Source organism: Ascidiella aspersa, chromosome 8 (assembly GCF_963924565.1).
Source record: "Ascidiella aspersa chromosome 8, kaAscAspe10.2, whole genome shotgun sequence".
Classification (NCBI taxonomy): Eukaryota; Metazoa; Chordata; class Ascidiacea; order Phlebobranchia; family Ascidiidae; genus Ascidiella; species Ascidiella aspersa.
In genome coordinates, this window is record NC_139454.1 from 23,965,539 (window position 1) to 23,992,831 (window position 27,293).

Below are 27,293 nucleotides of genomic sequence, written 5' to 3' on the forward strand. Positions count from 1 at the left end.
GGGAATAATAACAGAATTGTGTTAAGAACACGGTTATAATTTACACAACGATAATAACAACAGTAATAACAAAATAATACGCACAATTTTTATCAATATCAGTCTTTTGACTCTTCGGATTCTATGTCTAGTGCAACGTCATAAACGAAATGCTGGCCGAAATAAAGAAAGAGAAAAGAGAAAAATGTTCATAAACGAAACATTCATATATCTTGTTATAGCCTTGACAATTTTTTGCAGGTTTGCCAGATGGCAAAAAAAACAAAAAAACAAAAAAACAAAAAAACTTTACCTCAAAAAACAAACTCCAACAAGCCTATGTTTTTTCTTACATTAATACAACATGCAAAAAACGATTTTTTTGTCGGTTACATAACACTCATGATTTTTTTGAATAAAACAAAAACAGCCTAAAGAAGCCAAATTTCATTTGGAATTTTTTTTGAAAAAATAAAATCCAAAGAGGTTAAAAAAAGCCTAATTTTTCAAATTTGGCTTTAAAAAATCCTAACTGGCAACCCTGATTTTTTGGTAATTTTACGATTCGACTATAGAAGAGCCAGAAACAGCATGCCGGCGAGCCGCAGTTTGCCCACCCCTGGCATGTGCAATACTTAATCTTTCGGAACGCTTCATAAGCAAGCCATCCTTATCTCTCGAGTTGAGGCGAGTTTGAGAAACGGTCGCGCTTGTCCAACCTTAAACGCGATCTTCACACGACGCCCATCGTGTTTTGGGTCGGCTATTTCGTGACACCGGGTCAGGACCTTGAACAACGGCGATGCGATGCGTCAATATTATCAGCTACGTCCCATATGATAGAAAACTAAGTTCGAACTATTTTAGCGCCTTGGTTTAGGTTAATTTCAAGTTTCCTCGGGTAAGTATTTTGGGGCAGACCTCGACAATTAGATGTTTTTAGTTTTCTAAATTAATGAATTAAAGCAAAACATGGCTTATTCTAATCTTACTCGTGAATTGCTTGTGTGCTCTAATTCTAGTTCTAATCTAATTCGGATTTCACCAAAACTGCTACTGTGTCCAATGGAATTTAAAGTTTCTCATTTAAAACAAATAACTTGAAATAAAACTCTTTGTTCGGAACGACCTGCAGGTGTTTTGTACATTCTGAATGGCACAGCCATGGCCCAGGGGTGGAAAAATGTATTCAATGGAAGAGCCATGTGCAGAAAATGCAATCAATATAAAAAATACAAAAACGGTAAAAAAAAATTTCAATACAAAAACAGTAAATAATGCAAGTTCAGCAATAATAACAGAAATGTAATACCACAAAACGGTAATAATTAACACAATAATAATAACGGTAGTAACAAAGTAATGCGCACAATAATTATCAATATCAGTCTTTTGTTTAATTTGCTAATCTCTGAAACCTTAGCAATGAAATTACGTTGACTTGCTGTTAACTTAAACTCTTCGGATTCTATGTCTAGTGTTACGTCATAAACAAAATGCTGGCCTAAACAAAGAAAAGGAAAGTAGAGAAACTTTAATAAACCGTATCTTCGGAGCCTGTACAAATTTTTTGGAATTTTATGATTCGACTAGAACAGACCTTTTTACGATCTCGTACCACTTGGACGCTTGTACTGCCACGCGTACCACTTCCTTGTTCCCCCTTAGATATTAAACATTAATACTAAAAGAAAAAGGTTATTTTTCAAATACTCATCAATAAGACAGCATGAAAATACAATATTTAAGTCTTCGTAGTGCGCAGCGCGATAAAAATGCGTTTATTTGGTTTGTATTGGCTAAACGTTAATTTGGGAGACACACAAAAGTAGCTCGTGCTCGAAATATTGGTTTACATCGAGCTGATTTTGACAGACATGTTGTGAAAAAATAAAACATTGCGGTAATTGTGTTTTAAAAAGTGTGATGACACACAATGCAAAAGCTATTTACTACAAATAACAAATCACAATTTGACGCAAAAATGTTCCTCCCAATTAGTGTTGAGCTAATAAAAGTAAGTCGTTTCGCAGTTTTGTTGTTAAAATTGGAACACAGTTTGATGAGAGGGTGGCATGTTGCACAATTTGGATCTTCTTCAAACATGTCATACTGTTCTGACTCAACACAGCCCCAATTGGCGTAATAAGTAGCAAATATTGTCCCCAAATTCGTGAAACTATATTAAAACTTAAGTAGCCTCAAAGTTGGCAAATCGCAAAATTATGAACCATTTTTCTTCAGTTACTTTTCAAAACATGTGCAATTTTGATGTTATGCATAGGGCAGCATAAAGGCAGATTTAATAACTAACGCAACATGGAACTGATAAAATCATTATAAAAAGTTAAATATTGGAGTAGAAAACAGATAAATAAAATATAAAAGTTGTGAATCCAGGTTTTTGTGAAAAAAACGGAAGCTACTCGCGTACCACCTGAAAAACACTAGTGGTACGCGTACCTCAGGTTGGGAAACCCTGGACTATAGAAGAGCCACAAAAACCATGCCGGCGAGTCGCATGTTGCTCACGAGCCGCAGTTTGCCCACCCCTGGCATATAGGCTATGCTAAAACGTAAACAAATTGGCAAACAAATATTTACACTTCACATTCTTATGAGAATATTTTAAAATTTAAAGAAACTGATTAGGATTAATTAAATGCAATTCTAGTTCAAATTCCGGCCAAAATTTGTTGTTTTAAGAATACGTAATTGCTAATCCTAATTGCGTCAAACATTACGTCACGTTTGCATAAGGTCAGCCTCGACTGCGAACGGGTTGACTTTGAGCGTTAAAGGGTGGCTTTTCACGGCCCAAAAGGGACGCTATCCGAACCTCGTTTACTTTGCGCGCGAGCGCTTTTTTCCAAAACATCAAACTTTTTTCGCCAGTTTTGATTTTGCGCGTTTCTCCCGCCACAAAATCGGCCCGAGCATTTTTCGTGCCTAATAATCGCATTTTTTTTATTCGCGCTTTGCGCGATTAGACTATATTTCAGTTCCAAATATTCGCACTAGTTCGTTTGACAACAACACGTCTTTTCAAGTTTAATTATTTTATGACGTCACGATATGACAACTTTCTGAGTCATCACTAAAAAAAATTCAACTGGCGGCTTTGAGAAAAATAAAACACTGTCAATGTGGCCGTTCACAGCTGAAAGGTGGTACACATCTGGTTTAAAGGCTTTAAATTGAAAGCATGGCGTAGTGAATTCCATTTTGTCCGAAGTTTTGCATTTGAGGCAGCTTAAATAAGTAGAAATTTTTTTGTAATGCTTTAATTCTAAACAAATTAGGTTTAGTCGGCAATAAGACTCGAAAGTTTTACAGACTGTATATGGCGTTAGCAAAATTGGAAGGTCAACAGCTATCAATTTTTAACAACGCAATAACAGCGAATTCGGGTTTTGGGATCTTTCGGCGAATTCATCGTGGCTTGACACCAAACTTTCTTCGCCAGTTTTGTTTTTTGCGCGTTTCTCTCTCCCCAAAATCGTCCCGGGCATTTTTTCGCGCCTGCGCCGCCGGAGCAAGGTCTTTCGCTCGAAATGCAAGCGCCGATATATTTCTCCCGTCCGTTCATAAAAAGGCGCCCCGAGCGTCAGCCAAGCAATCAGTTCAACGTAGCGTCGAAGCGCAAAGGCAGACGCGGTCGGTGATTTTTTGCTCGATATCTTTCTAAAGTCGGCGCTTAATTAGACCAACGGAACTTTGCCTGGTTTCGTCTTATTACGCGTGAGCCATAACTCGTGCTTTAAAATCTTCGCGGCTCGCTTAGGCCCTCATAAACTGTTATGAACGCTGGTCTGTTGGAGAGGCAAAATTATATGCGCTGCTTTAAAGGGATTCATAATCCCCCATTTAAGTTATTAAGTATGCGCGTTTTTGCGTGAAAAACTGAGCGATGATTTGAGGATCGTTCAAAGGCTTAAAAGCTTTGCTCAGTGAGTTATATTTTGTCCGCAAGTTATGCATTTGAGGCAGCTCAACAAAGTTGCAACATTTTTGCAACGCTAATTCTAAGCATATGAGGTTCAGTCGGCAATACGTCTCGAAAGATTTTTAAGACTGTAACGTTAGCAAAATTGGAAGGTCGTGAGTTTTAATATTGCAACAATGCAAAATATAGCGAATTTCGGTTTTTACGTCAGCGAATTTACCAGAACTTGAAACGGATTAGCGGATTCGTAAGAAAACAGGCGAAAAGGCTTGAAACATAGCTGCGGTTGAAACCTTGTGACGCGTTCTGGAGAAACAAAATCGGCAAAAATTTTTTCTCGGAAATCGCTGGTCAAAATAAACGCTCGAGACCTTATACTTAAAGCATGAGCAGCATGTTCTTTTCGGCCGCGTATATTTTTGGTTTATCTGCCGTAATCGAGCTCAAGATTGCAATTAACCTGTGGCTTTTCGCAGACGCTTGATTTGTGACCAAAATCCTATGCCGATAATAATGATGATGGCAGTGGCACGCTTTTAGCTCTTTCGTCTTGTAATTAGCACGCTTTTCGGGCAATTTGCAAGTGAAAACATGCTCGGAGCTATTTTAAGCACTTTTTTGGTCGCTTTTAATCTCGTGGCATTCCTGGTCTTGCGAAGACAGCGAAAAAGGTGAGAAACAAAAATGTTAATAAAATACTAAACGCTATTCTTGATTAGATTGGTGCATGCGCCTCAATTCGTTATGTTTGTTTTTTTCCCATAAAAATGGCAATTTTCAACTGTTTGAATACCACGATGGTTCTATAACAAAAATAATCTTTTCTGCATAATGGTTTGAGGTTTATGTAGACCTGTACGAATATCAAAGCCCATGCAGAAGTAGGTAGCATTTTTAACAAATCTTCGAAAAACATACAAAAATACCTTGTAAAATTACAAAAATCTTAATAATATACAACGCGAAGCTTGGTTTAATTGGTGCACGTGCTACGCTCGTTTGAATAACAACAAATTTTTTTTGTCGCGGTCATCAGAAAACTGTTTAATGGGCCCCACTTAGGGTATCACTGGATTATAGTTTGTGGTTTTAAATTTTAAATATTAGTCACTAAAGCACATATTTAATACCAGACATCCGATAATATGTGTTTAACTGCAGGTTCCTTATTAGAAAAATACCTTCAATAAATATAGTTTCGCAAACTGTGAATATGCTGGTTTAGGCAAAATATATGCGTACCGCTTTGATGGAAAAGTATGCTTTACATAGAGCTTTTATAGTGACTCCGTCGAACTTGTATGGCCCCAATTTGCCGCAATATTCTCCTGCAATGCAAGCAGATAACTTCAACAAGTTAGGAATACCGCGTTCAAAGTGCCCTAAAAACCCGCCCGACCTGTATCTTTTGTCGCTAGCCAAAATCAAAGGCTTTTAACTTATCTATCGTCTTTAACTGATCCACATTTATGTTTAGCGTCATACAGTTTAACCTCTGTGGTTATAACGACGCGCTGTTGCAAACCCGAAGGGCATTTTTGAATCAGTTCATTTTGCCGAAACTCTCAGTGCGAGTGAACAGTGCGAAAAATTAAGCGATCGCTTGTCGAGATAATAGCTTTCTTTATAAATCGGGTTTTTTTAACTTTGTTTGTATGTTTTACCCTTATAGCAAAGATGAATATTAGATTTACCTCCAATATATAAAATCGTGCTCATATATTGAAAAACGTTTCATCAGTTATATAGCCTTTGCTGTTTGGCAACGACGAATCAAGAAACTAAGTGATAAGGATGTTGCCAATAAAATAAAATAACATAAATTGGCGAAGCATAACGTAACCGACACTAAACGACAAAGAATCAATAGGCTACTAGCTTCGAATTAGCAGTTGATCTGAACTATAGGAAAGTATAGGCTACCAATACCTACAGCTTGCACAATTTTTCTGTCCCGTTAACTGATGTGGATAATTCGATTAATAGCCTATTTACCCCCTAAAACGAGGAAATTTACACACTGGGGTAAATTTACCCCAGGTTAAGGAAGGCTGTTATAATTGGATGAGCTTGTCTTCTTAACACCACACCGAAAATTCATCGCAGACTAACTGAATCTGTCGTTCAAGGATGCAAACAAGGCATGCTAAATAACAACTTGCCTGCAGTGAGGTTCGAAGCCAGTAAGTTTCGTAATCGTTGTCGAAAAGCAGATTCCGAGGGACTAGGCTACAGTCGTTATTAAACACATATGTGTGCGTGACTGTGTGTGTCTTCCTTTTTTTGTGTCACTGTTGTTTGTACTTTTTGCAATTCGCACAAGTGTAATAGTTGAGCTTTCGGCGATAGCTATAGCGTTAGCACTTTATGATTGATTTCTGTTAATTGCAACAAAGATAATGATCTTTTGGAATTCGAAAATTTTGCCTGCAGCTATTTGTCTGTCGACCGCTGTTGCATTAACGTGTAAAACTCGTGTTTTTAAACTTCGATTTTCAATTTATAGTGACAGAGGTTTAAAAGAAAAAAAATAGTTTAATTTACAATAAGTTTAATTGAAAAGCAGCTTTTCTGTCTTATTTTTTCTCAAGCCGCGATTTGACGCAAAAGGTGTTTAGCTTAGCCTGAATTACACGGTCACTTATAATAAAGCCAGGTCAAAAATCTGACCAAGTCTGTTTGTCAAAATTAACACCTTGTTTCAAAATTCCCGCTTACTTAGCAATTGGCCTTAAATGTTAATTTCGTTCCATTGACAGGCGGTCTGGGGAACCCCCTTTGGTCCACCACCCCCTTCCCTACATTGGCTCAGCTTTCGACTTCGGGAAAAACCCGCTCGGCTACCTCCAGGGTCTGCAGCAAGAACTCGGCGACGTTTTCACCATCGAGCTGGCCGGATGGTGAGCGGTTGAACTATTTGATTTGCACACGAAGTGATATAAAATGGCGGTTGCAATAGTGTAAATAGAAATCTCAGGTGGCACTGTTTAACGAAACTTTGTCTTGTAACTTTCGCAAGCTTTCGCACAAGAGCGTTTAATATTCTTAGCTTTCTATATACAGTAAAATAAATCAAAAGTAAAATATAATGGTTATCAGTATCACACTTTAGAAACTCTTTTAAATAAAAAAATACTGTCCAGTTGTTTTAGTAATGAAACAAGAAAAAGCTGTTGTCGAAAATTCTGATTCATTAAAACAGGCATGCGATAGTGTTATATAACATGCCTACAGGGCATTACAAGTCGATATGAAATTAATAAGCGTCCTGTCCGAAAAATAAATCCCATATTGTCATATCGATGGTGATACTCGATTCCAATGGAAAAACAATATATATAATAAGTATTTGCACTTATTCGAAATTTATTTTTGTGCACCGCAGCCATAGTTTGCAATTCAACGAAGCAAATGGACCAATCTATAGTGTTGTATTGAAATGTAATTTGTTCAGAAAATAGGAAATAAAAAATCGAAAATACCGAGCTTGATTCGCGCGGAAGCAAATTTCGACTTGATAGTTACCTTCTTCACTGTTGCGGTGTTGTATCCGGTAAGAAATGATTACAAATATGTCCTTATTTTTCGCATGACACACACGTTAAAAAATGCCTTGGTTAAACATAGTACGTCATATACTTGCGAGGTCGTACCATGCTTTGTTGTAATTATGTCGGTTTTTATCAATCAACACACAAACACACGGACACCGGATCAAACACACATAAACAAGCGGATGGTCACACTTACAAGTAAAATCTCCTTCTGTCACGTTTCAATTTAACGAAATTTGCCTATAGTTAAGCATAGAGCAATGACGTTTTTCGGTGTCGGTCACTCGTTTTTGTCCGCCCTGATCAAACACGGAATCAGACACCACTATATTTACACGGAATCAGACACCACTATATATTTTTTTCCCGTGCAAACCCGACCGGTGTCGCTCAATCGGCGGCGCGCAAAGTGATAGATGGGCCAAGTGCACGCAATGCGACCGTCCTTTGTCTCAGGCCGAAAAAACAGCGCAATAATAAGTCTGGAAACAAACCGCCGTGAACGTGCTGAGAGATTCGTGGTTTGCTCGCTTCGGTCTGCTTCGTTTTGTTCTTCAACTCACATATTGAAAATAATGCCCATTCTTTCTTGCTGTTTTAATGATAACAGTAAGAGTCAGTGCTACTTAAACTTTATTCGTTTGCGGCACACTTGGAAAGTCAAGAACTATTTGCGGCACACAACAAAACATTAATTTATACTGTCAATTGATTCCCTGAATTCCAATTTATAACATAAAAAGATTATTTTCCGAAATTACCGAAAAGTTTCGAGACGCAGAATTTCTCGAGGGTCACTGGTGTTTGAGAATCGCTCGGTGATGCCCATTCTTTGATTTAAGGAATGAGATCGTTTGACGTAAGGTTCTTTATGGGATTTTTTCCATATTAGAGCCGTTTTTTCCATATTAGAGCCGACCTGGGCAAGCTATACGGCTCGCGGGCCGGGCGAGGTTGTTTTGTGGATGTTTGAATATTTCGTTGATAATTACACGTGTAAGCTATCCTCAATCATTTATACTTATACCAGCTTGTCAAAACGTACTTTTTACAGCTTTTTGGGAGGTACCATTTGTAGGCTATTTTAACCCATCCCCCCCATACATTTTCTGTTTTTTTTTACGCTCAGATGCCAAAAATCAATGAACATTTCTGAATAATCTATTGTTGTAGCGAGATTTTTAATTAAAAACAACGCTGAAGTTCTCCGTTATTTGTAAAAGAGGTAGGCGAGAGGTCAAGCTGAAAAAGTGGTCCATAGTCACGCCACCATGCCGTCGCGCTTGACAAGGCGAAAACACCTTGCAAATTGAGCGTATCCCGCCTTTAAACCGTTGCACCAAGTTCAACCCTAAAAACATCTAGTCAACAGACGCGAAATACTTGGAAATATCTTGTTTCTATGCTCTAGCCAAGAACAAACGGAAATGCCGCTTCGAAGTGCGCATTTTTAACTTAGGTGCTTCCAACCTCGACTGTACGTTTGGCGCCAATAAACTTGAAACTAACGGTATTATGTTGCCCGCATAAATGCTGTTTTGTGTCAGAATCTCAAAATTTCGTATAGCTATAGTTAATAATTGGAGAAGCGCTTCGCTTCGAACAACAATCAGTCAGAAAAGTCTAAAACTTTTAAGTTAAATATGCATTTCGCAATATGAATGAATGGCATCTTCAATTTATTTGAATTCAATTGAATCAGATAAACTCATGATGTTATTGACTCGTGTGTCGAATACAGATTAATATTTAAAGTTTTAGACCTTGCTGACTGGTTGCTGATTAAAGCGGTGCGCTTCTCAAGGTATTTGTGAACTTTTAGGACGTTTATAGTCGGCAATATGTGTTCCGTTGTAGAGCAAGATTCTGTTGTGGAAACACATACTAAATCTATTGCAAACTGTATATTATAAAATAAGAATTTTCCAATTGCCTAACTTCGGCGGTGCAAGAATTTTATGGTGTTACAAGGTGACATTGATTCCAGTTTTAATCGATTATTTTTCCTATTTTCTACTTGTAATTTAATCAAAGTGCCAAAAAATTATTTGTAATAAAATTTTTTTTTCAAACAAGAAAATTTTTGTGGTGAGCCCAAACCGCCAAACCTAAGAGACTTGCGGTTTTAATTCAAACCTGTTTTTATCCGGTTATGGGTCAAACAGGCGCAACATGCGATGATAATAATAATGCCGACCAGTTGCTGTTTTACTGAGCCAGTTACCAAATTCCTTCAGGCCATGTCACACACGCTATAGCTCAAATCTTCGTGAAAGGTTGCCGCTATGCACATGCGATTTTAATTGGTGCAAGTCGCCCAGCTAAGGCCTGTTCACTGTTTAGGAATGTCCTTCAATGTATTATGGGGAAATGAATGGTCATGCGTTAGTACATAGGTTTAATATTTTCAACTGGTATAATGGGGCCATATAAGTTTACATTTGTGGCTGTATAGTTTTGCTTTTACGCGCAATTGAAACTTGAATTCTAAGTCATTCCATGTTAAGAAGATTGCCAAAGCATTTTCAAATAGTATTGCGTGGGCTGTTCAATGACACAATCGTCAATATGTACACTATATGCACGGATCTGTAATGTAGCTTGATAAAAAATTGCAAAGCCAAAAAGGTCCAGTGGATCGACATTATTTTGATTAAGACGTTTCTTTAATAATATGACTGAGAAGCAAATTAAATCATCACTTACAAACGATGGGACGTAATTAATTTTATTCTGAGTTTCTATAGCCGTTTGTAAATGTGTTGCACATAAAAAGGGTACAGCTCATTTTAAAGCCTCTAATGCAGCTCATTGTTCCAACGTTCCAATAAAACAATGCCTATTTACCAAAACAAAAGAAATGAAAACGAAATATATTTAACACTTTAAAATGCCTGGAGATGTAGGTAGCCCGTAATTGCAGATTGTCCATATAATTGAGGTTGATTTCACTGATTTAACGCATTCCTTAGTGATACACGCACAAATAGAAACCTTAGAATGATGTCGATTTAGTCGAATTATTGGCTTTGATTTGGCTTTCAAGCTACGTAAGGTCGAAAGATTAATATTCAGGTTATCAGCAATAATATTAATTCTTTCATGTAATTTTCTAAAATTGCAGCCCCCAGGTTATAAACCGCTGACAATTAATTAGCACCACACAGTGTTAGCTTAAAAACAATTTGTTTTTCGCGCGTTTTAGGGACACACACGTGTTCATGAACCCGCTGGATGTGCGGAGCCTGGAAAAATGCAAGGCGCTCGACCACCGCGAGATTATCGGAGACTTCGTGACAAGGATGGTGGGCAACGAACACAGCATACACAACCAGCAGCAGAAGAAACCTACAGCCTCGCTTTACCAGACGTTAACCGAGGCTATCCAATCAGCACTTTCAGCCTTGGCTGGGACAAATGCTAAAAACACTAAAAATGTGAAAACAGAGCACAAAGATAATTTTGACAATGGAGACTGTGCTCAACTGGGTGAAAATGTACCCAGCGGCGATTTGGATAAAACTGGGGCTGATTCAACCCGAGTTGGGGCCGTACCGCGCGCCATGGACCCCAACACGGTGCCCCACTCCATGGACAAGAACCTGAGGGGCTCCATGCAGCTTTCTGAGCTCTGCTGTGTTGCCAGGAGTGTTGTCGTGACCGCGCTGAGACGAAACCTGGGCAGAATGAAACTGGACGGGGAAGGAAGCAAGGTTGGTTAGTTCTATTTGGACTGTGCTTAGTATGCCAGTGTTTCTTAACCTATTTAACGCTCGTATACCCTGAGCTTTCATGAAATTTTCTCGCATCCCCCTGTCTACAATGGCCGACGGAAGTAAATAAAATTGTAATAATACGAATTAAACTCAGTGTATTTATAACTTACGTGCTGATTGCATGCATTAAAAACAGTCTTGTAGGTTGAACAATGTTCCCCCCTGTTCAGAACAATGTTCTCCCCCCCAAAAGAAATTTATATATATTTTATTTTTTTACTTTCTGCTGGACTACAATTTCACCGCCTTTATGTAAAAACTGTTAGCATGACCTGTCGATTCAAATCTTGGGGAGACCTTTAAACAATTAAAAAAACGCGCAGGTGGAGCTCTACGACTTCTGCAAGCGAGTCATCTTCGATGTAACCTTCAACCTCTTCTTCGGCTCTCTCCCGGACCCGGAACGCAGCGCTGAAGAGACGGACCGCTTCTACGAGGTCTTCCAAATCTACTTCCGTAAATCTTCGCTCCTGGTGGACCGTGTCCCCATCCATTTCCTTCCGGACGTTAAGGAGGCGCTCAGACAAATCCTGGCCATGATCGGAGAAATTAATTGGGCGGAACGGAGTCACGTGTCACAGCTGATCGCCGACATCGTAAACGTCAATCCGCGAGTCGGTGGGTTCGTTATAGCATTTATTTTGTTTCTTGTGTGATGCGACGATCTTTCTTTTGTACAAAAAATGGATTTTACGGTGATGAATTGCAAAAGCATCCGGAACAAAATATTAAATTTAGGATTGTTGAAGCTATAATCTATTTAAAGGTTATAATGCAAATTATTTACGGGAAAAAAACTTCCTAAGGTTAATCTTTACAAATCCAATTTAGCAACCTTAAAATACCGAAGCACCAGTTTCGCTTCTAAACAGCCAATCGAAGAATTTTCGATTTAAAGGTGAACAAAAAAAAATACTGATTCGGCGCATTAGACGCAACACGCAAGGTTGACCTTGGCATGCCGACAAGGTCACAGCACGCAGCAAAACACAAACGTTGGGCACGCCAGCCCGATTTTCCAGGTTTAGCACTTTGTCTGAGGGGGTTTAGTTGTTGTTCTGGGAGGGGGGGGGGGTTACTTGTTGTATACACACCCAAATGCCCACCGATAACTTATGTGCCGGTTCAATGCTCAAGGTAAGTCGATAGCATTGAAAAAACCCCACTGCGCGTATTTGTTTAGCGCAGGCAGCCTAGCCAGAATTTTTCGCTCGACCTGACAATGTGCAAGCGACTATGAAGGAGACCCCCCGAGATAGTTGTGGTTTCGAAATTTTCGCTTCACGGAAGTTTATTTTGTGCTCGGCCGAGCATTTTCCTCCAACTTTTATCCGACTGTAATTTGGTGGGTAAAGGTATAAAATCTAAGCTCCCTTTTGGCCCGCAATGTTTCCTTCAATGTTGTATATGAGTACACACTTCAATGACCATTGTGTGCTTCAAATTCTGTAAAACCTTCACAGTTCCTGGGTGGCATTGGTTGGAAAACTTTTCTAGCTTGCGTCCCACTGCGGAAAAAAATTCGGGGCAACTTTCTACAAAACAATATTCACCTTCATTAACACTATTTCACCTTTTCGCTCATTAAATTTTCGCATTCTTACTGTTTTCCTATTTGTAATAATACGATTGAGCTAGTTTTTTAAACTGCGAAATTTCCACGGCACGATTAAGAATCACACTATTTAAGAATAGATGGTGTACGATTAATTATTAACTATATCAGAAAACCTTGAAATAATAAAAACATTACTTGTCAAGCATTTTTTATTGAGACAAAATCGAGCGAATGCGAAAAAATTGATGACGCAAACTGTATATGAAGTTTACATGGTCCAGTTTAAAATTCGGCAGGTCAAGTGCGCTGCCACTTCGTTGGACTGCATTTCATTTCAGATAAGAGAATTTTTCTCCTAATGCGTCATTAGCTTTTGAATGGTTGAGGAATAAACATGGGCCGCATAATTTCGGCTGCAAGGTTTGCCAAATTTACAGCCGGATCGTGAAAAACAATGGAGTTGTCGGATTTGCCTTGAACTGCCTCAGTAACTCGGATCTGCGTGTTTAGTTAACGGTAACCTGGCGCTTTACCGTAATCCCGAGATTCGTTAGATTCGTTGAAATTGTTTGCCCAGCTACATAAGTGTTTGGCTCCGTTTTCAAACCCTCGTTGTGTTAATAGTGCAAACGCAATACGATACTAGTTTTAAATATTTCATTTGATGACCTCACTGCAATCTAAACCTTACATAACATTCCAATGACTACACAACATCAATCAAAATAGTTCGTAAACTTATTAAAGATACCCAAATATTACCGAAAATTTGTTTAATTATATCACTTAATTTGACAGTGAAGACTATAAAATTAATTAATTGGTGTCAAAAGAGTGACTATTAACTGCATCTATGGGAAGGAAAGAACTTAATTAATTTTAAACCGTAACAGTAACACAAAGCATTAACATAAAGCGAAACAGCTGTCTTTAAAGGGGGAATGTAAGTCGGCAAAAAAGTATTTACGAATGGATTAAAATAAGGATGTCCAATTTATCTAATCATAGCCGATACCCGATGCCAAATAAATGTTTGCATTATATATTTCGGACTTAGCGTATACAGTTCCCTTCTTTGAAGGGTACATTTTTAATGTATTAAAAATGAAAAATAAATAGATTTAACGATAAAAAGAAACTACTCTAAAAATCATCACCATTCCACTTATTTGTTGCTCATATTAACTACGTCATTTGTAAGGATTAAATCGTAATTTTTTTGCTTAAAATGTCAGTATTTAAAAATACCAAAGTATCTGTCATCCCAATATGGTGTAAAGAATAAAAAAGTGTGGTTGACACATTAGGCGATTTATCATGCGGTCATGCAAAGTGATTTGTTATGTAAAAATGCAAGTCAAGCGAGTTAATTCTACGCATTCCGCCTTAAAAGTTTAACGGAACCAGCGACCTTATATAAAACACGAAAACGAAGGCAAAGTGTTGACGATAAGACTGAAGTGGCAACAAACTGTGCAAGCCGGCGGTTGATAAAAAATAATAATAATACCGGTCAAAATGTTAACTTAATGTGCGCCCGAGGCAAAACAAGTGGCATTTTACCGCGGATAGCCACCGCAGCCGCTATAAACCGCAACACGTTTGTTGCTGCTGAACGCGTGCAAGGAAGCTCACGCCCGGGTCCATCGCGGTTGCGCTTATCGCGGCAAACTTGCGGTTGATGCGGCCTTTGGACGAGTTTTGCTGTTTCTCTGCACTGGTAAGCTATAGAGGTTCATGTTAATCTAGCACCTGAGGCTACAGCCGCTTCCAAGTGCTAGTTTCTGTAATCGTCCGATACTATAGGGTCGTACTGTATATAGAAGTGTCCGATACTTACATTTTATTCCGATGCCGATACCCGATATTCTGGACAAAAATATCGTGATTCGTTCCGATACAAAATTACGGCATTAAAGTTTTTTTTTAATTTTTTTTTTGTCGGACGATTATCGACACTAACCTGGTATCGGGTATCGGCCACGATCCAGTATTATCGGACATCTTTTATCGTATCGGTAGCTTACTGAAACCTAATTAGTACTGGAGTTTCAGCCTTGGTTGGCAAACACGGCGATTTCTACCAAAAAATACAAATTTTGTAAGAAAATCAGCATAAGTTAACAACTGAAGGAAAACTAAACTTTTCAACGCTTTTACCATCTTAACTAGGAAAAAATAAATAATCCTTTAAATATTTCATTGTCATTAATTTTGCCTATAATGACCATTATTTCGTCATTTGGTAACGGATCTAAAGCAATGTTTTTGCCCAAGATTTCGGTTGTAGGTATCGATTTTTTTACAAAACGAGTAAGTTAACAGGTAATGAAAAGTATACTTTTATAAGCTATAACAAATTTTGATTTAACAAACCTGAAAAACTAAACCTTCGAACTTTTTAAATTCATTATTATTACTTATTTGACCAGCACTGCGTACAATTGGTACCAACTTGGACACCTGCTCTTTTTACCAAAATTATCGGGTATCTGTATCAAAATATAACACCAGGTCGGCAATCGAACATCCATATTTGCCACCTGTGGTTTTTGTGGCCTGGGAGACAATAATTACTGCATTTTCGTTGCTGAATTGCCTGCATTTTTGCCTTTCGTGGCTTATGGCACCCTCAGAAATAATAATTAGATGACGGCACACAAACAGGAATTTTCATTACGTTTGCTGAAATGTGTACGAAAGTGGAACAATACAAATCAACTGTGCACAATTTAGAAAAGTATTATTTTAATATAATACTCTAATCTTAAACACAAAGATTTGCATGGAGAGGCCCTACAATTTGAGTAAAAGTCTCGATTTTTCAAAATCACTCTTGTGCATTCGAAATGGCAACCCAGTGTGCCGCGTCACCCCGGTTGGGAACCACTGGTCATATGCAAACTGCTTGGGTGATAGTTCTATTAGCCATGTTCAGTTTGACAGCAAACCAGTAAACTGGTCTGACCACTCCCGTTTTTCGAAAAGGCGCTACAATTGCCGAGGAATTTTGGGCGCAATGCGATTAAAGCCGAACGTTTTCTTGGAATTTTTATCTCTTTTGGGGATCTAATCTATATCTTCGTGACCTACTTCGCAATGTTTTAGATTAACCGCCTTAATAAGATTCAAAAGAATGTTCGTTTTCATAATAAAAATTCTCGTAACACCAGTCTTTTGAACAAGTCATTTTGTAACGACTTGAATCTAAGTCAAGGTATTTAAAAAATAACTCATGTCCAAGTCAAGTATTTACAGAAAAAATCACAAGTCAAGTCCCTTTTCAAGTCATCAGTTGCCCAAGTAACGTCCCAGTCATAGTCGAATCATTATTAGGGCAAATCAACTTCAATCCAAGTCATTTACATCAAAATAAAAAGTTCAACTATGAAAATTGGTAACTCGGCCGAACGCCCTTGTATGTTGTACAATATCACAACGTTTCGAACTTTTATCGTCGTCATTATGTGTGTTGTTGCAGGGAAAGATTCTAAACACATATTTTTTTTGTAAGATTTACATGTGCCAAGATCAAATAATGATTTACAAAAATTAATGGTAAAAATAATTCATTAACCAATATGATATCTACTTCTGTATGGGCTTTGATATTCTTTTTACGTCTTACTACAACCTCCAAACATTATGCTTCAAAGATCAAATAAATGAAATACAAAAAATAATAATGCAATTAAATTATTAACCAAATCATTGGATGTTTTCCAGACTTCAACGAGCAACGCTCCCGACATCTTATGATCATCCTCTGGTCGGCTCAAGCAAACACTGCTCCGGCTCTTTTCTGGACGCTCTACCACCTCGTTGCGAATCCGGACGCGAGAAGAGCAGTGATGGAGGAGTACATGGAATTCAGACAGGAGGAAAGAGCCAGAAGCGGTCGGGAGGATAAGGGAAGATCTTTTGAGAGTCCGGGATCGATAAGGACCTTCTCAAGGAATGGGAAGACCAGAAGGAGTTTGCGGAGCAGGGATGGACTCCAATGGAGGAGCCATGAAGAGTTGAGGAGACATTCGTTGATTGATGGGGCGTCCAAAGAAGAGCGGCGTCTTCTTCCGGATATGAGCGACATCTTAAATGTGAAGAAGAAGGATCTGGACAAGATGGTGATCTTAGGTAAAATCCTTTATTCTTTATTCAACTTCTTAAAGGCTTCTTAAAGGTTCAAGTCCGGTTAACATCTCCTTTTCGGCTTTGGCTACAAAACGTCGGTCACGTTTTAAAGAGTTATACGCAAAGCTTAAATGATGTCTGACGGTGTTCAATGAATAAATGACAAAATATTTGGATAAGGTTCGTTTAGCTTCAAATTATAAATACCCTTGCCCGTTAGAAATAACGTAAGGACTATTTACTGCTCGGCCGATCAAGAATTTTTAAAGCCGGCTTAAATCAATCAGAGCTGTGAATTAGGATAAATTTTTTCTGACAAACTTAGTATCTCAAAGTTTCGTTCTGATTCAAACGTAAAGCGTCATTCCGTTTTCTTTTTCACCCTCGAATCAACAACTAAAGTTGTCACCTTGTTTAGGCATTGTTAACGTACGTTACAAACTTGCTAAATAACTGACATTTTTGTTTCCTCTAAAGAAGCGTTACAATCGCAAAAATGCTGCGTTACATTTTGAGCAGTTAAAAAAAATCTAAATTTACCCCAAAAATATGGTTGTTTTTCCTAATAAAACGCATAATTTCAAACTAAAAACACCTAAGACGTAATAAGAATATCAAAGCCCATACAGAAGTAGGTATCATTTTGGACGTTTCGAATAACTCTTTATTCAATGAATAAAGAGTTATTCGAAACGTCCAAAATGATACCTACTTCTGTATGGGCTTTGATATTCTTATTACGTCTTACTACAACCTCCAACCATTATGCTCCAAAAACACCTAAATTACACATTATTGCCACAAAAAGGTCGGTTTCTTTCAGATTTTCATTTCGTCTTAAATTAAATTGTGTGCCAAATAAAAAAACGCTCGCGGCAAACCGAGGCAAAATTTGTGCCAGGTACCTCAAAAGACAGACAGAGAAAGAAAATAAGCGTTCGCCCGAAGGCCTTAAACATAAGAAATCTAAACCGAAAGTTGATAATAAGACAAAACAAACAAAATTAACAAAATGGAAGTCTCGCCATAGTCTTAATTAATTGCCAGTAAAGTTTTTTAATATATCGTTCTGAAAACCGGCGAATCAGCTTCTATTCTCACGCGCTCGCCACAAGGTCAAAGTCCATTTTCTTACTGGCTTGCGGCATTCAGTTGTCTAGAGTCTAGACCAGTGATTCCCAAACTGTGTGACGCGACATACTAGTGTACCTCAAAAGATTGTCAAGTAGGCCGCGAAACTTTTTGTAATTTCTTTTGTATCTCTATTAACAATAGGCATACACGCAAGCATTTTAGACTTAACACTATATCCATTGCACATGTAGTTTGTCGTGTGTTAATGGCGATTCTAAAATTACAATTGTTGTTCTGTTAAAAGTGGTCGGCGAAATAGTTAAAGACATTTTGTGTGCCGCGAGCTAAAAAATTTGAGAACCACTGGTCTAGACTCTAGACTTTAAATGTGACGTCACTCGACGCGCTTCGGTAAGCTTGTCACGTGATAAGTGGATGGCGTGTTGTTATTTTACCAGCTTAGCGGATTAAACCGTCAACGCTGTTAAGAATTGCGTTAAGTCGAAATCGTCCTTTTTTTTACACCTAGATATTGTCTGATAAATATTTGACCTAATATTTAATTTACACCAGGTTGATGAGGTTGTTTTGTTTAAATTTTTAGTGAATTGTTTTCTTCATTAAATTCGCCGTTAACTCAACAGGGTTTAGTTACCTAACTTCATTATTTAAATTTTGAACGGTAAAAACGGCATTCTCTTTTCTTGGGAATTCTTTTAAGTAATACCCTGCAAAAAAGTCTTAAATTTTCGATCACATTTCACTAACATTTAATTTCCAACATAAAGTATTCAAGCGTTAATGATTAAAATATTAATAAATCATTAAACAAAAGTATAGTTGAACAGCTTAATCTAAAAAATCAAGTGGCACTGTTTAACGACAAGTTGTTTTAAAATCTTGACAAGCTTTCGGACAACCATTCAAGTCACAACATTGGCATCAAGAATTTAAATACAACTTCGAAAAGTGGCAAACACGTTTCATCCCGACCAATATCTCTCAAAGCAAACTCAAAACTGCTATATCAGGGTTTTTAAACCGTAGTTTTATTTAAAACATTGATATTGGTGTTGAACGCGTTTAAATATTATTTTTATGTCTTTAAATATTGTTTCACACAACGCTTCAACAGGTCTTTAAAGTAAAAAATAGAAATCGATTTGTGCTTGAACCTGATAAAGCACGATTGTGCCAAAGCTTGTAAAGATTTCAATACAATTTTTGGGTTAAACAGTGCCACCTGATTTTCCAGATTTAGACGAATACGGCTTTTAGCAAAGATTGAAAGAGTTACTTTATCACTCCCCACACACCAAAGAACGGGGTTAAATGGGGTTGATTTTACTTTCGATATTCGCGTTCCATTAAAAGATCACGATGCACAGCGATCAGATTTAGTTCAAAGCTCAGAGATTGAACAATCTTGAATTTGACGCGCTATGGTCTATTTAACGCGCTATGGTGTATACTCGCATAAGATAATAATCAGCGGTTCCCGAACTTTTTAGCCGGAGCAAAAAACAAATTGCACACCTTGTACAAAGCTAAAAAGTTATATTGAAGCCACTCTAGAACTCCACAAAAAAAGAATATTTGAATGACGTAGTCTTATTAGTTAAATAATCGATTGTTTATATATATGCTATGAATGCTTGTCTGGATGGCAATTTACAATAATATGACTGGGACTAGACTTGGTATTATTAAAAAATACTTGACTTGGATTTAAGTTATTTTACAAACGACTTGAATGGGAATTCAGTTATTTCAAAAAGACTTGTTCACAACACAGACCAATGGAAAGTTGTAAATCATACCTTATTTTCATTTAAGACGGTGCTTTCAAGGAAACGATGAGACTGACAGGTTCCAGCATGAGCTTACGCAGAGCGACATCAGATTGTGTTGTAAAGACTGTCAGTGGACGCAAGTACGTCATCAGGAAAGGGGATTTTACCACTTTCTTCGCCCAAGTTACACATATGGACGAGGAAATATACAAAAACCCGAACGTAGGTGTTCAGGTTTAAAAAGGTCTCGTTTAACCAGTGTAGGTCAAATTAAAAAAATCGAGCAAAAAAACGCTTTTAGTCTAAAAATCAGGTGGCAAAGTTGAACGACATAGTCCCTTTTCAAGTTGATGAAAGTTGATGTTGAAAATGAATAAAGAGTTATTCGAAACGTTTAAAATGATACCTACTTCTATATGGGCTTTGATATTCTTATTACGTCTTGCTACAACCTCCAATCATTATGCTACAAAATTGACGAACTTTCGCTCAACCGGGATTCATCATTCGGCCAGAGTGGGAATTAAATAAAAAAAATATGTTATTTTGACCTAAAAAGCACGGTCGTTAAAAGTTTATTTGATATTGTAATACTATTTGTCGTTCAGTTGTGTCACTTGATTTTGACATCAACATTGTTGCCCAATATAACCACAAATAATTTATTAAAATTTGTTTGCATTAAAAATAATAATCCAAAATAACGTTTTTATGGTTACTTCGGCGATTTCTGTGAGATTTGTATAATTAGATTCAAATTTTGTGTATATATAATAAAAATAATATTTCTTCCTAGTTTCTATCTGAATCGGTCGATTAATGTTAATTTTTCCGGTTTAACATTTTTCACAATTGTTAATTTATTGGACAAGATTGTTCATTCGTACAGTATACCGATACAAAAATAGTACAGCTGAATAAACAGAATGAAAAGAAAGCTATATAGCGCATTACCAAATATTATTCAGTTAGCTGAATCAAAAAACAAATCACCGATAATCTAGCAAATTGTTGGAAACACCACCCCCTAATTAAATATGCAGGATCCTTCTAACAGAAAGTTATAAACTTTTAGGATTTTTTCCCCGACCGCTTCCTGGTTCGAGAGGGCGAGTGTGGCAGCTCTTCAGCCAACTTATCATCGGACAGTTCAAGTCATAAAGCCTACCGCAACAACAGCGCAAGCAGCAGCAGTAGTAGCTGTAATGGTGACAGCAGATCTCCCAAGTTCCTGGGCTTACAAAGGCACAAGACTCGCTTTCACAAAGCTGGACAAAGGATAGCTGCTTCCCGCGCGATCATGACCTTTGGTTACGGGTCAACGCGCTGCCCCGGGCGCCATATTGCAATGATTGAGATTAAGCTCGTCGTGCTGGCGATGTTCGAGCACTTTGCGCTAAGTTTTGATCAAGGATCAACGGCGGCCGTGGAGAGGCCGGGGTTCGATCTCACGCACCTCGGATTTGGAGTTATGCCACCCGAAAAGGACTTGCCGGTGAGGATTAAATGGCGGAGCTGCAGCTACATCAATAACAACAACAACCACGTGGACGATTAAGGCAGTGGGTCGTAGCCTTTCAACTGCATTCAATTAGTAAATCGTACAAAACATAAAATTGGAAAAGTAAATCAACAAAACGTTTGAATAATAAAGCAAATAAATAAAACAGCAAAATAAATCGACGGATCGAAAATATTTTTATCAAAAGTGGCCTTCTACCTACAACGGCCAAATGGTTTCAGTCTCAACTTAAATCCTGTTTATATTTATTTTTCGGTGCGGAAGGTTTCGTTTGCATTATTTGTCAACATCGATATACTTAATTACTTCATTTTGAGCTTTTATGTTTTACGCCGTATGACCTATTTTTGTTCTTATTTTATTTCTCGGCGTAAGAGTAAAACTCTTGCGCATTTACCGAATCACTGAATTGGTGCCATTTTGTGTCTTTTCGTGTTTTTTATGCATTGTTTACTTCATGGGGCTATAAACTAAACATTTCACCGTTTTGATTGAATTCGTCTGTTGACTATAGAATGTCGCAACGATACGATTTGCTTGCAAGTTCAACATTTCTTATAACTAAAAATACTTGGGAAATTGATTATTTGTTTATTTTTTAAGCCATAAGAATTACGTGTAAAATTTGTATTTTTTAACTAGTATGCTGACTAGAATGAAACAATCTATATTCGCTACAATTTTAGTACATAACTTTAGTATGTTATAACGAACAAATGTTTGGAATGTTCTATTTATTTTTGGTTTGGTTTCTTGTTTGTCAACCATAAGAATTTGGTTTGTACATTTGTTGTGACAATTGCTTTGATTTAATATGTTCCAATATTGCATTTTCGATTTTGTTTTTTTGTACGTTCCGTTTTCGCCTTATCGCCTATTATGCGTTGTCGTTTCGCAAACGCACTTATTTTGTGAAATAAAATCAGCACAAAAACACGATCGACTTTTGTTATTTTAAAACGGCCTTTTGTGGTTCAGGGTTTTTTCGAGGCACCACAAAAAGACCACACAAAAATGTCAGCAAAAAGTTACCTTAAGCCTAAATGAAGAACCGCGGTTATAGGTTGCAGGGTAGGGGCCTTTTTGAAGATTATTATAGACATTTCTTAAATCGTTGCAAGGTCACCGCTATACTTGTAAAAATGAAAGCTGTGTCAAACCAAAGCTTAATCACCTTAAATAAAGAATGGAGTTCCCCAATATTTAAGCGAATTTTGTAACGTTAAGTGTGATGTGCGAAGAAAGCTGGTGCAATCACTTTGATTTGATTGACATAGCCCTACTTAAAACTCGTTGCACTGAAGATCGTTAAACTGAAGACGTAATTGTCGAAATTAACAAGCCCTGACGTATTTTGCTATCATCTGTCCTCTCTTACTATTGTTAAAAACGGTTACTACTCTAAAATTATAGAGATATCGGCAAATTAAGCGAATCAACAGGGAACCTGCAGCTATGGCAAAATATTTCGGTAGCCAAAAAAGGATAAAAATAAAGACAACAAAAACAATTTAGTTTTTAGTTTTGTGTCATTGTGAAACTTCAAGCTGAACCTGCAACCACTTTGTGCCTTTTTTTAGATTAACTCGATCAACTGGAAATTAAACATATTTGTTGTTTTTTCACTGAGGTGCATGTAAACTTGTAAAACTGGGGTTGTGAACTTGGGGTGCATATATGTGTGGAAGTTTCGAGAAACACAACTTTTATTTTTTTAACACACAAAATATTCTCTCGTTGAAGTTATTAAATAATGTACTATTTGAGTTAGTAGTTTAAATGTATACCTACCTGTTTTTATCATTGTTTAGTGATTTTTGTTAAATTTTTCGAGTTTTTATTAATTGCTACATCTTCCATTATTTCATAGAAGTAATGGCTCCGTTGTGTGACAAAATTAAAATCATTGTCGTACAGTAATGAACGACAATTTCCTATATGATGATTTCTAATGGATAGGTGTCTGTACCTAGTTTATCATTACAACACTGTTAGAGATTGAATTCTGTATTTTCCAAAAAAGAGGGAAAGCACTTTGACGTAAAAGCAATTCTCAGATTTTTTAAGACAACTTGTCGCTATGTTTGTGGGCTTGCATTTCCTGACTCAAAATGGTAAACAACGCCAAGTATACTTTGCCGCTTCAAACGGGGTTGATTTTTAGGATTTTCAATCACTAACGAATCACGACCTAAAATTGTCATGGAAAAAAATCATTTCTTTCATGGTTTGTTTTAGCGAATCGCAGCGAATAATTACTTTAATCAAAGTACACTTTTAATAACATTTTTAGTTTTTTATAAAGTACTTTGTTATGACATACGTTTACACAAAATATTTCCAGGTAGAAAATCCCCGAATTTGAAGCTGTGTTCGCCTGAAGGCAGTACAAAACTTGTCCATTATACTTTTTTTGTATATCGCTTGACAAAGTTTCCGAGACTAATGTAAATTCATTTTTAATAAATCCAATCCTATCTGCCTCCTTAACAATAGCATGCTGGGTATTTTTTACTTGATAAACGCACCATTTGCTTTAAAAAAAATCGCTTAACATGTTTTTCGGTGCACATGAGGGTTTGTGTCCTTTGCAACGAAAGCCCAATCAAGGTAACTGATGCAACTTGGAATATTTGTTTTAGGTTAGAAGGATAAAGTTCCGACATTCCTACCAGATCACTGCGGTCTTTCTGCTTTGTTGCAGCAAACTGGGGGCTATGTATATTTTCCAAAAGAAAGAACAGAACAACTTTTTCTAGGGCAATAATCTACATTTTTTCGTAAGCGCTTGACGTGGGGTGTTTTCCATAAACCAACTCTCAGTTTTTCCTTAAAACTTTTCCACTTTAAACGTAAAACTCACTAAGAACAGAAGATTACATTCAGGAGATTATTTTCTGAAATCTTTACTGAGGGCTGTATAATCTATTAAGGTACATTGACAAAGCAGATACGGTTGCATTTAACAGCAAAATTTACTCCTTGTGGGCAGAGCAAAAAGATTGCATTTGCATCAGGATTATTGAGCGGTCATTTGGACTGGAAAAAATGAACAAAAATAGCGGAAAAAAATCGAAAATATAAATAAATAAATAATAAAAACAAATATAAGATAAAAAAAGCTAAAATACGAATCAAGATAATCGAAACTCAACATGGACGAAAGTTTTGCATTAAATCGCGTAAAAAACTATTAACAATAAATGAAAGAAAAAAAATATCTACACAAACAAACAAAAAAGAGCATAATAAATTGTCACAAATAGAGCACAATTTATGCTTAAAAGGAAACGTTCGATATTTGATATATCAAAGCACTTGGATAGAATTTGAATTATATACGTTTTAGGTTAGAAGGAATAGGCCCTAACATTCCTTTCAGATCATTGCGGTGTTTTTGCTTTGTTTTGGCAACATAAGCTATCTATTCTTTCTAAAGAAAGAACGAAACAAGTTGTTTTCGGACAAGCGCGTACTGTGGGTGTTTTCCATAAACCAACTCTCATTTTCTTAAACGTTCACTAAGGGCTATAAGGGTCATTGACAAGCCTATACTGTTGCTCTTTAACAGCAAAGTTTACTTCTTTGGAGCAGAGCAGTAAGATTGCATTCGTGTCACATGTTTTTTTAGCAAAATGCACAAGAGCGTAAAAAATAAAAAATAAATAAATAAAAGATGAAAAGAAAGAGGAAAATAAAAACGAAAATCGCACAAAGTGGAGTAACAAATCCGAATCAAGATAATAAAAATTAAATAAGAAACGCTTATAAATAAAAAAAACTATGTTAAGAAAAACAATAAAATGCACAACAAAAGAGCAAATAAAGAAATACAAGCGAAATAAATCAACTCAATTAGGAAAAAAAGGGCGAAAAAGTTAAAAAAAATCGAAAAACAAACTAACGTGAAATATAGCGTCTGCTTTTCACGTAGACGCCACGTGTACCGAAAAACTACTAAAAGGTCATGCCAAGCGCGGCTCAAAAAGTAAGGCAGACTTTGTCGAATGGTGCCACTGTCAGGCCACGGCGGTTGCCTCGCACATTGCTTCGCGCGATTCCATGTAGCACATCGCCTTCACAAATCGCCAGCTGTAAGGTCACCTCTTGCGTGCATTAAACTAGCCTGGTCACTGATGGCCCGAAAGGAAAAAAATCACCGAGTTGAGTCACTGCTTGTGTACACTGCGCATTTTTGAGTCTCGCTTGTACAAAGTTCTAGATTAAAATCGTTCTCGGCGAAGATTTCATTGAGATGAATCAGCGGGTGTAACATTCGCGCGAGTAAAATTGCTGTGTTGTCAGTTGATGCTAAAAATATGATTGCTCGTGTATCTTTAACTGTCCTAACGAAAAATTGGAAGATGTTAAGTTGTTACCGTTAACCATTAACCGTTAATTTGAAAAGTTGTAATTCGATGAAACAGTTTTTTTTCCCTATACTCAATATTGGCTATTTTTCTCTTTGTCTTCCGTTTTGCGACTCTGATGGCAGCGAAACATTACTTAAAAATCATCAATTTTTTTCCAGCAATTATAAAAAATAAATCATATTATAATTAAAAATTTTTTTTCTCATTTTTAAGACAACGTGGCGCATCTGTAAAGGGCGGTGTGTAATAATTTACTTTCTTGTTTTATAGATGAAGTGTTTGGACCTGAGTCACAACATACCGCAAAAACGGGTTTAGAAAAAAATACTAAGTGTACCGGCAAGTATATAACGTTGAAGCGCTGGTTAACCTTTGATTTAAATTGAATGAAATCTAAATAAACCATTTTTTTATAATTGCTGGAAAGCTTGAAATATTTACATAAATTTAATAGGTGGTTTAACATAGTGAAAACTATATATTTGCGATTTGATACAAATTAACGCGGATTGCAAAATTTGCAAATTTGTGCCTTTTTTAATAAAACTATTGTTACAAGTATATATTCTTATATTTTCATTTCTGATTTAAATGTCATTGTAAAAATGCAGGTTTAGCCATTCAGTTACGTAAGCAGTGAAAGTCTAATAACGCAATTTGTTTTAGGTCATTTTACCAAAAAGGCGAAAAAATATTTTTATGACCAGATTAAATTATGTTTTTACCAGTCCTGCTTATTACTACTATATGCAAATCAATTCCCAAGTTTCTTAAAGGCATTTTTTTGATGATTTCTTTGGCGTCCAAACCAAACAATAAAGGTCTCGACTACAAGGATTAAAATTCGGAAACTTTGATCCACTTACAAAACCCAGAGAAAACAAGAAAATTTTCAACAATTTGTTGCGGGCGTCTGCAATGCGTTGCGTTAGGCCTGTAGTAAATGACTCAGCAAAACAATCACCACTACACGTAATCGAGTATAACTGCAAGAAATTGCACAAAATCACGGGTCTGTGAAATTTTAAGATGCTTCAGTAACCTTAAACTACCGGCTTCGCATTTTATCAACGTTTCGCCGACATGCCGTTTTGAGTTTGGAGGACATTGTTGGTCAGGACTTCGAAAAACCTCTTCAGGCCAAGAACCATAAACAGGATTTCATGTTGGGTAAACTTCACTGAAGAGCGCCATACTTTTGCGTAAAACCCTGAGGTGTATGTGGTCGCAAACGGAAGATAGGCCTTGAGACGTCAGGATTATAATATGATACGTAAGCCCGTATCGTTGATCAAAAGTAACAATTTTGAAGGGAAAACGCGTTTCGCATGCATTTGTACCGAAATGTTTAAATTAGGGTTTTTTTATGTTAATTTTATTACGAAAATTCTTTAAACCGTTTCTTTTTTTTTTAAATATTTTTTAACCGCTTTGCTTTTATCACTTTTTTTAAGATGTGCGTGATTTTAAAACGAGCTGTCATTTTATGGGAAATGCAGGCCTGATGCTGGGTCGTTTTGTAAATATGCACTCATTTTTGTTGACTTTAACTTCTCCAAGTCGTCAGATTTCAGCCGACCACTGGTT

At 36.9% G+C, this 27,293-nt stretch overlaps 1 protein-coding gene across 1 annotated transcript; it reads left to right on the top strand.

Moving 5' to 3' along the window:
• The first annotated feature begins 4,206 nt into the window (after positions 1 to 4,206).
• Positions 4,207 to 22,254, top strand: LOC146136976 (cytochrome P450 7A1-like). Its single transcript, XM_083395416.1, has 9 exons — positions 4,207 to 4,596; positions 6,685 to 6,825; positions 10,685 to 11,192; positions 11,579 to 11,873; positions 16,540 to 16,672; positions 16,823 to 16,947; positions 19,855 to 20,033; positions 20,887 to 20,924; positions 20,991 to 22,254. Exons 1-9 carry the CDS (start codon positions 4,517 to 4,519, stop codon positions 21,367 to 21,369), a joined length of 1,878 nt encoding a protein of 625 aa, XP_083251542.1. The 5' UTR covers positions 4,207 to 4,516; the 3' UTR covers positions 21,370 to 22,254.
• Positions 22,255 to 27,293: the final 5,039 nt, after the last annotated feature.

Excerpts from the sequence above, each read along its gene's own strand:
- LOC146136976 (XM_083395416.1), top strand. The coding sequence starts at position 4,517 with ATGCTCGGAGCTATTTTAAGCACTTTTTTGGTCGCTTTTAATCTCGTG. Across the intron at positions 16,948-19,854 it reads GGACAAGATGGTGATCTTAG|ACGGTGCTTTCAAGGAAACG; the intron begins GTAAAATCCTTT and ends TTTTCATTTAAG. Across the intron at positions 20,034-20,886 it reads AAATATACAAAAACCCGAAC|GATTTTTTCCCCGACCGCTT; the intron begins GTAGGTGTTCAG and ends ATAAACTTTTAG.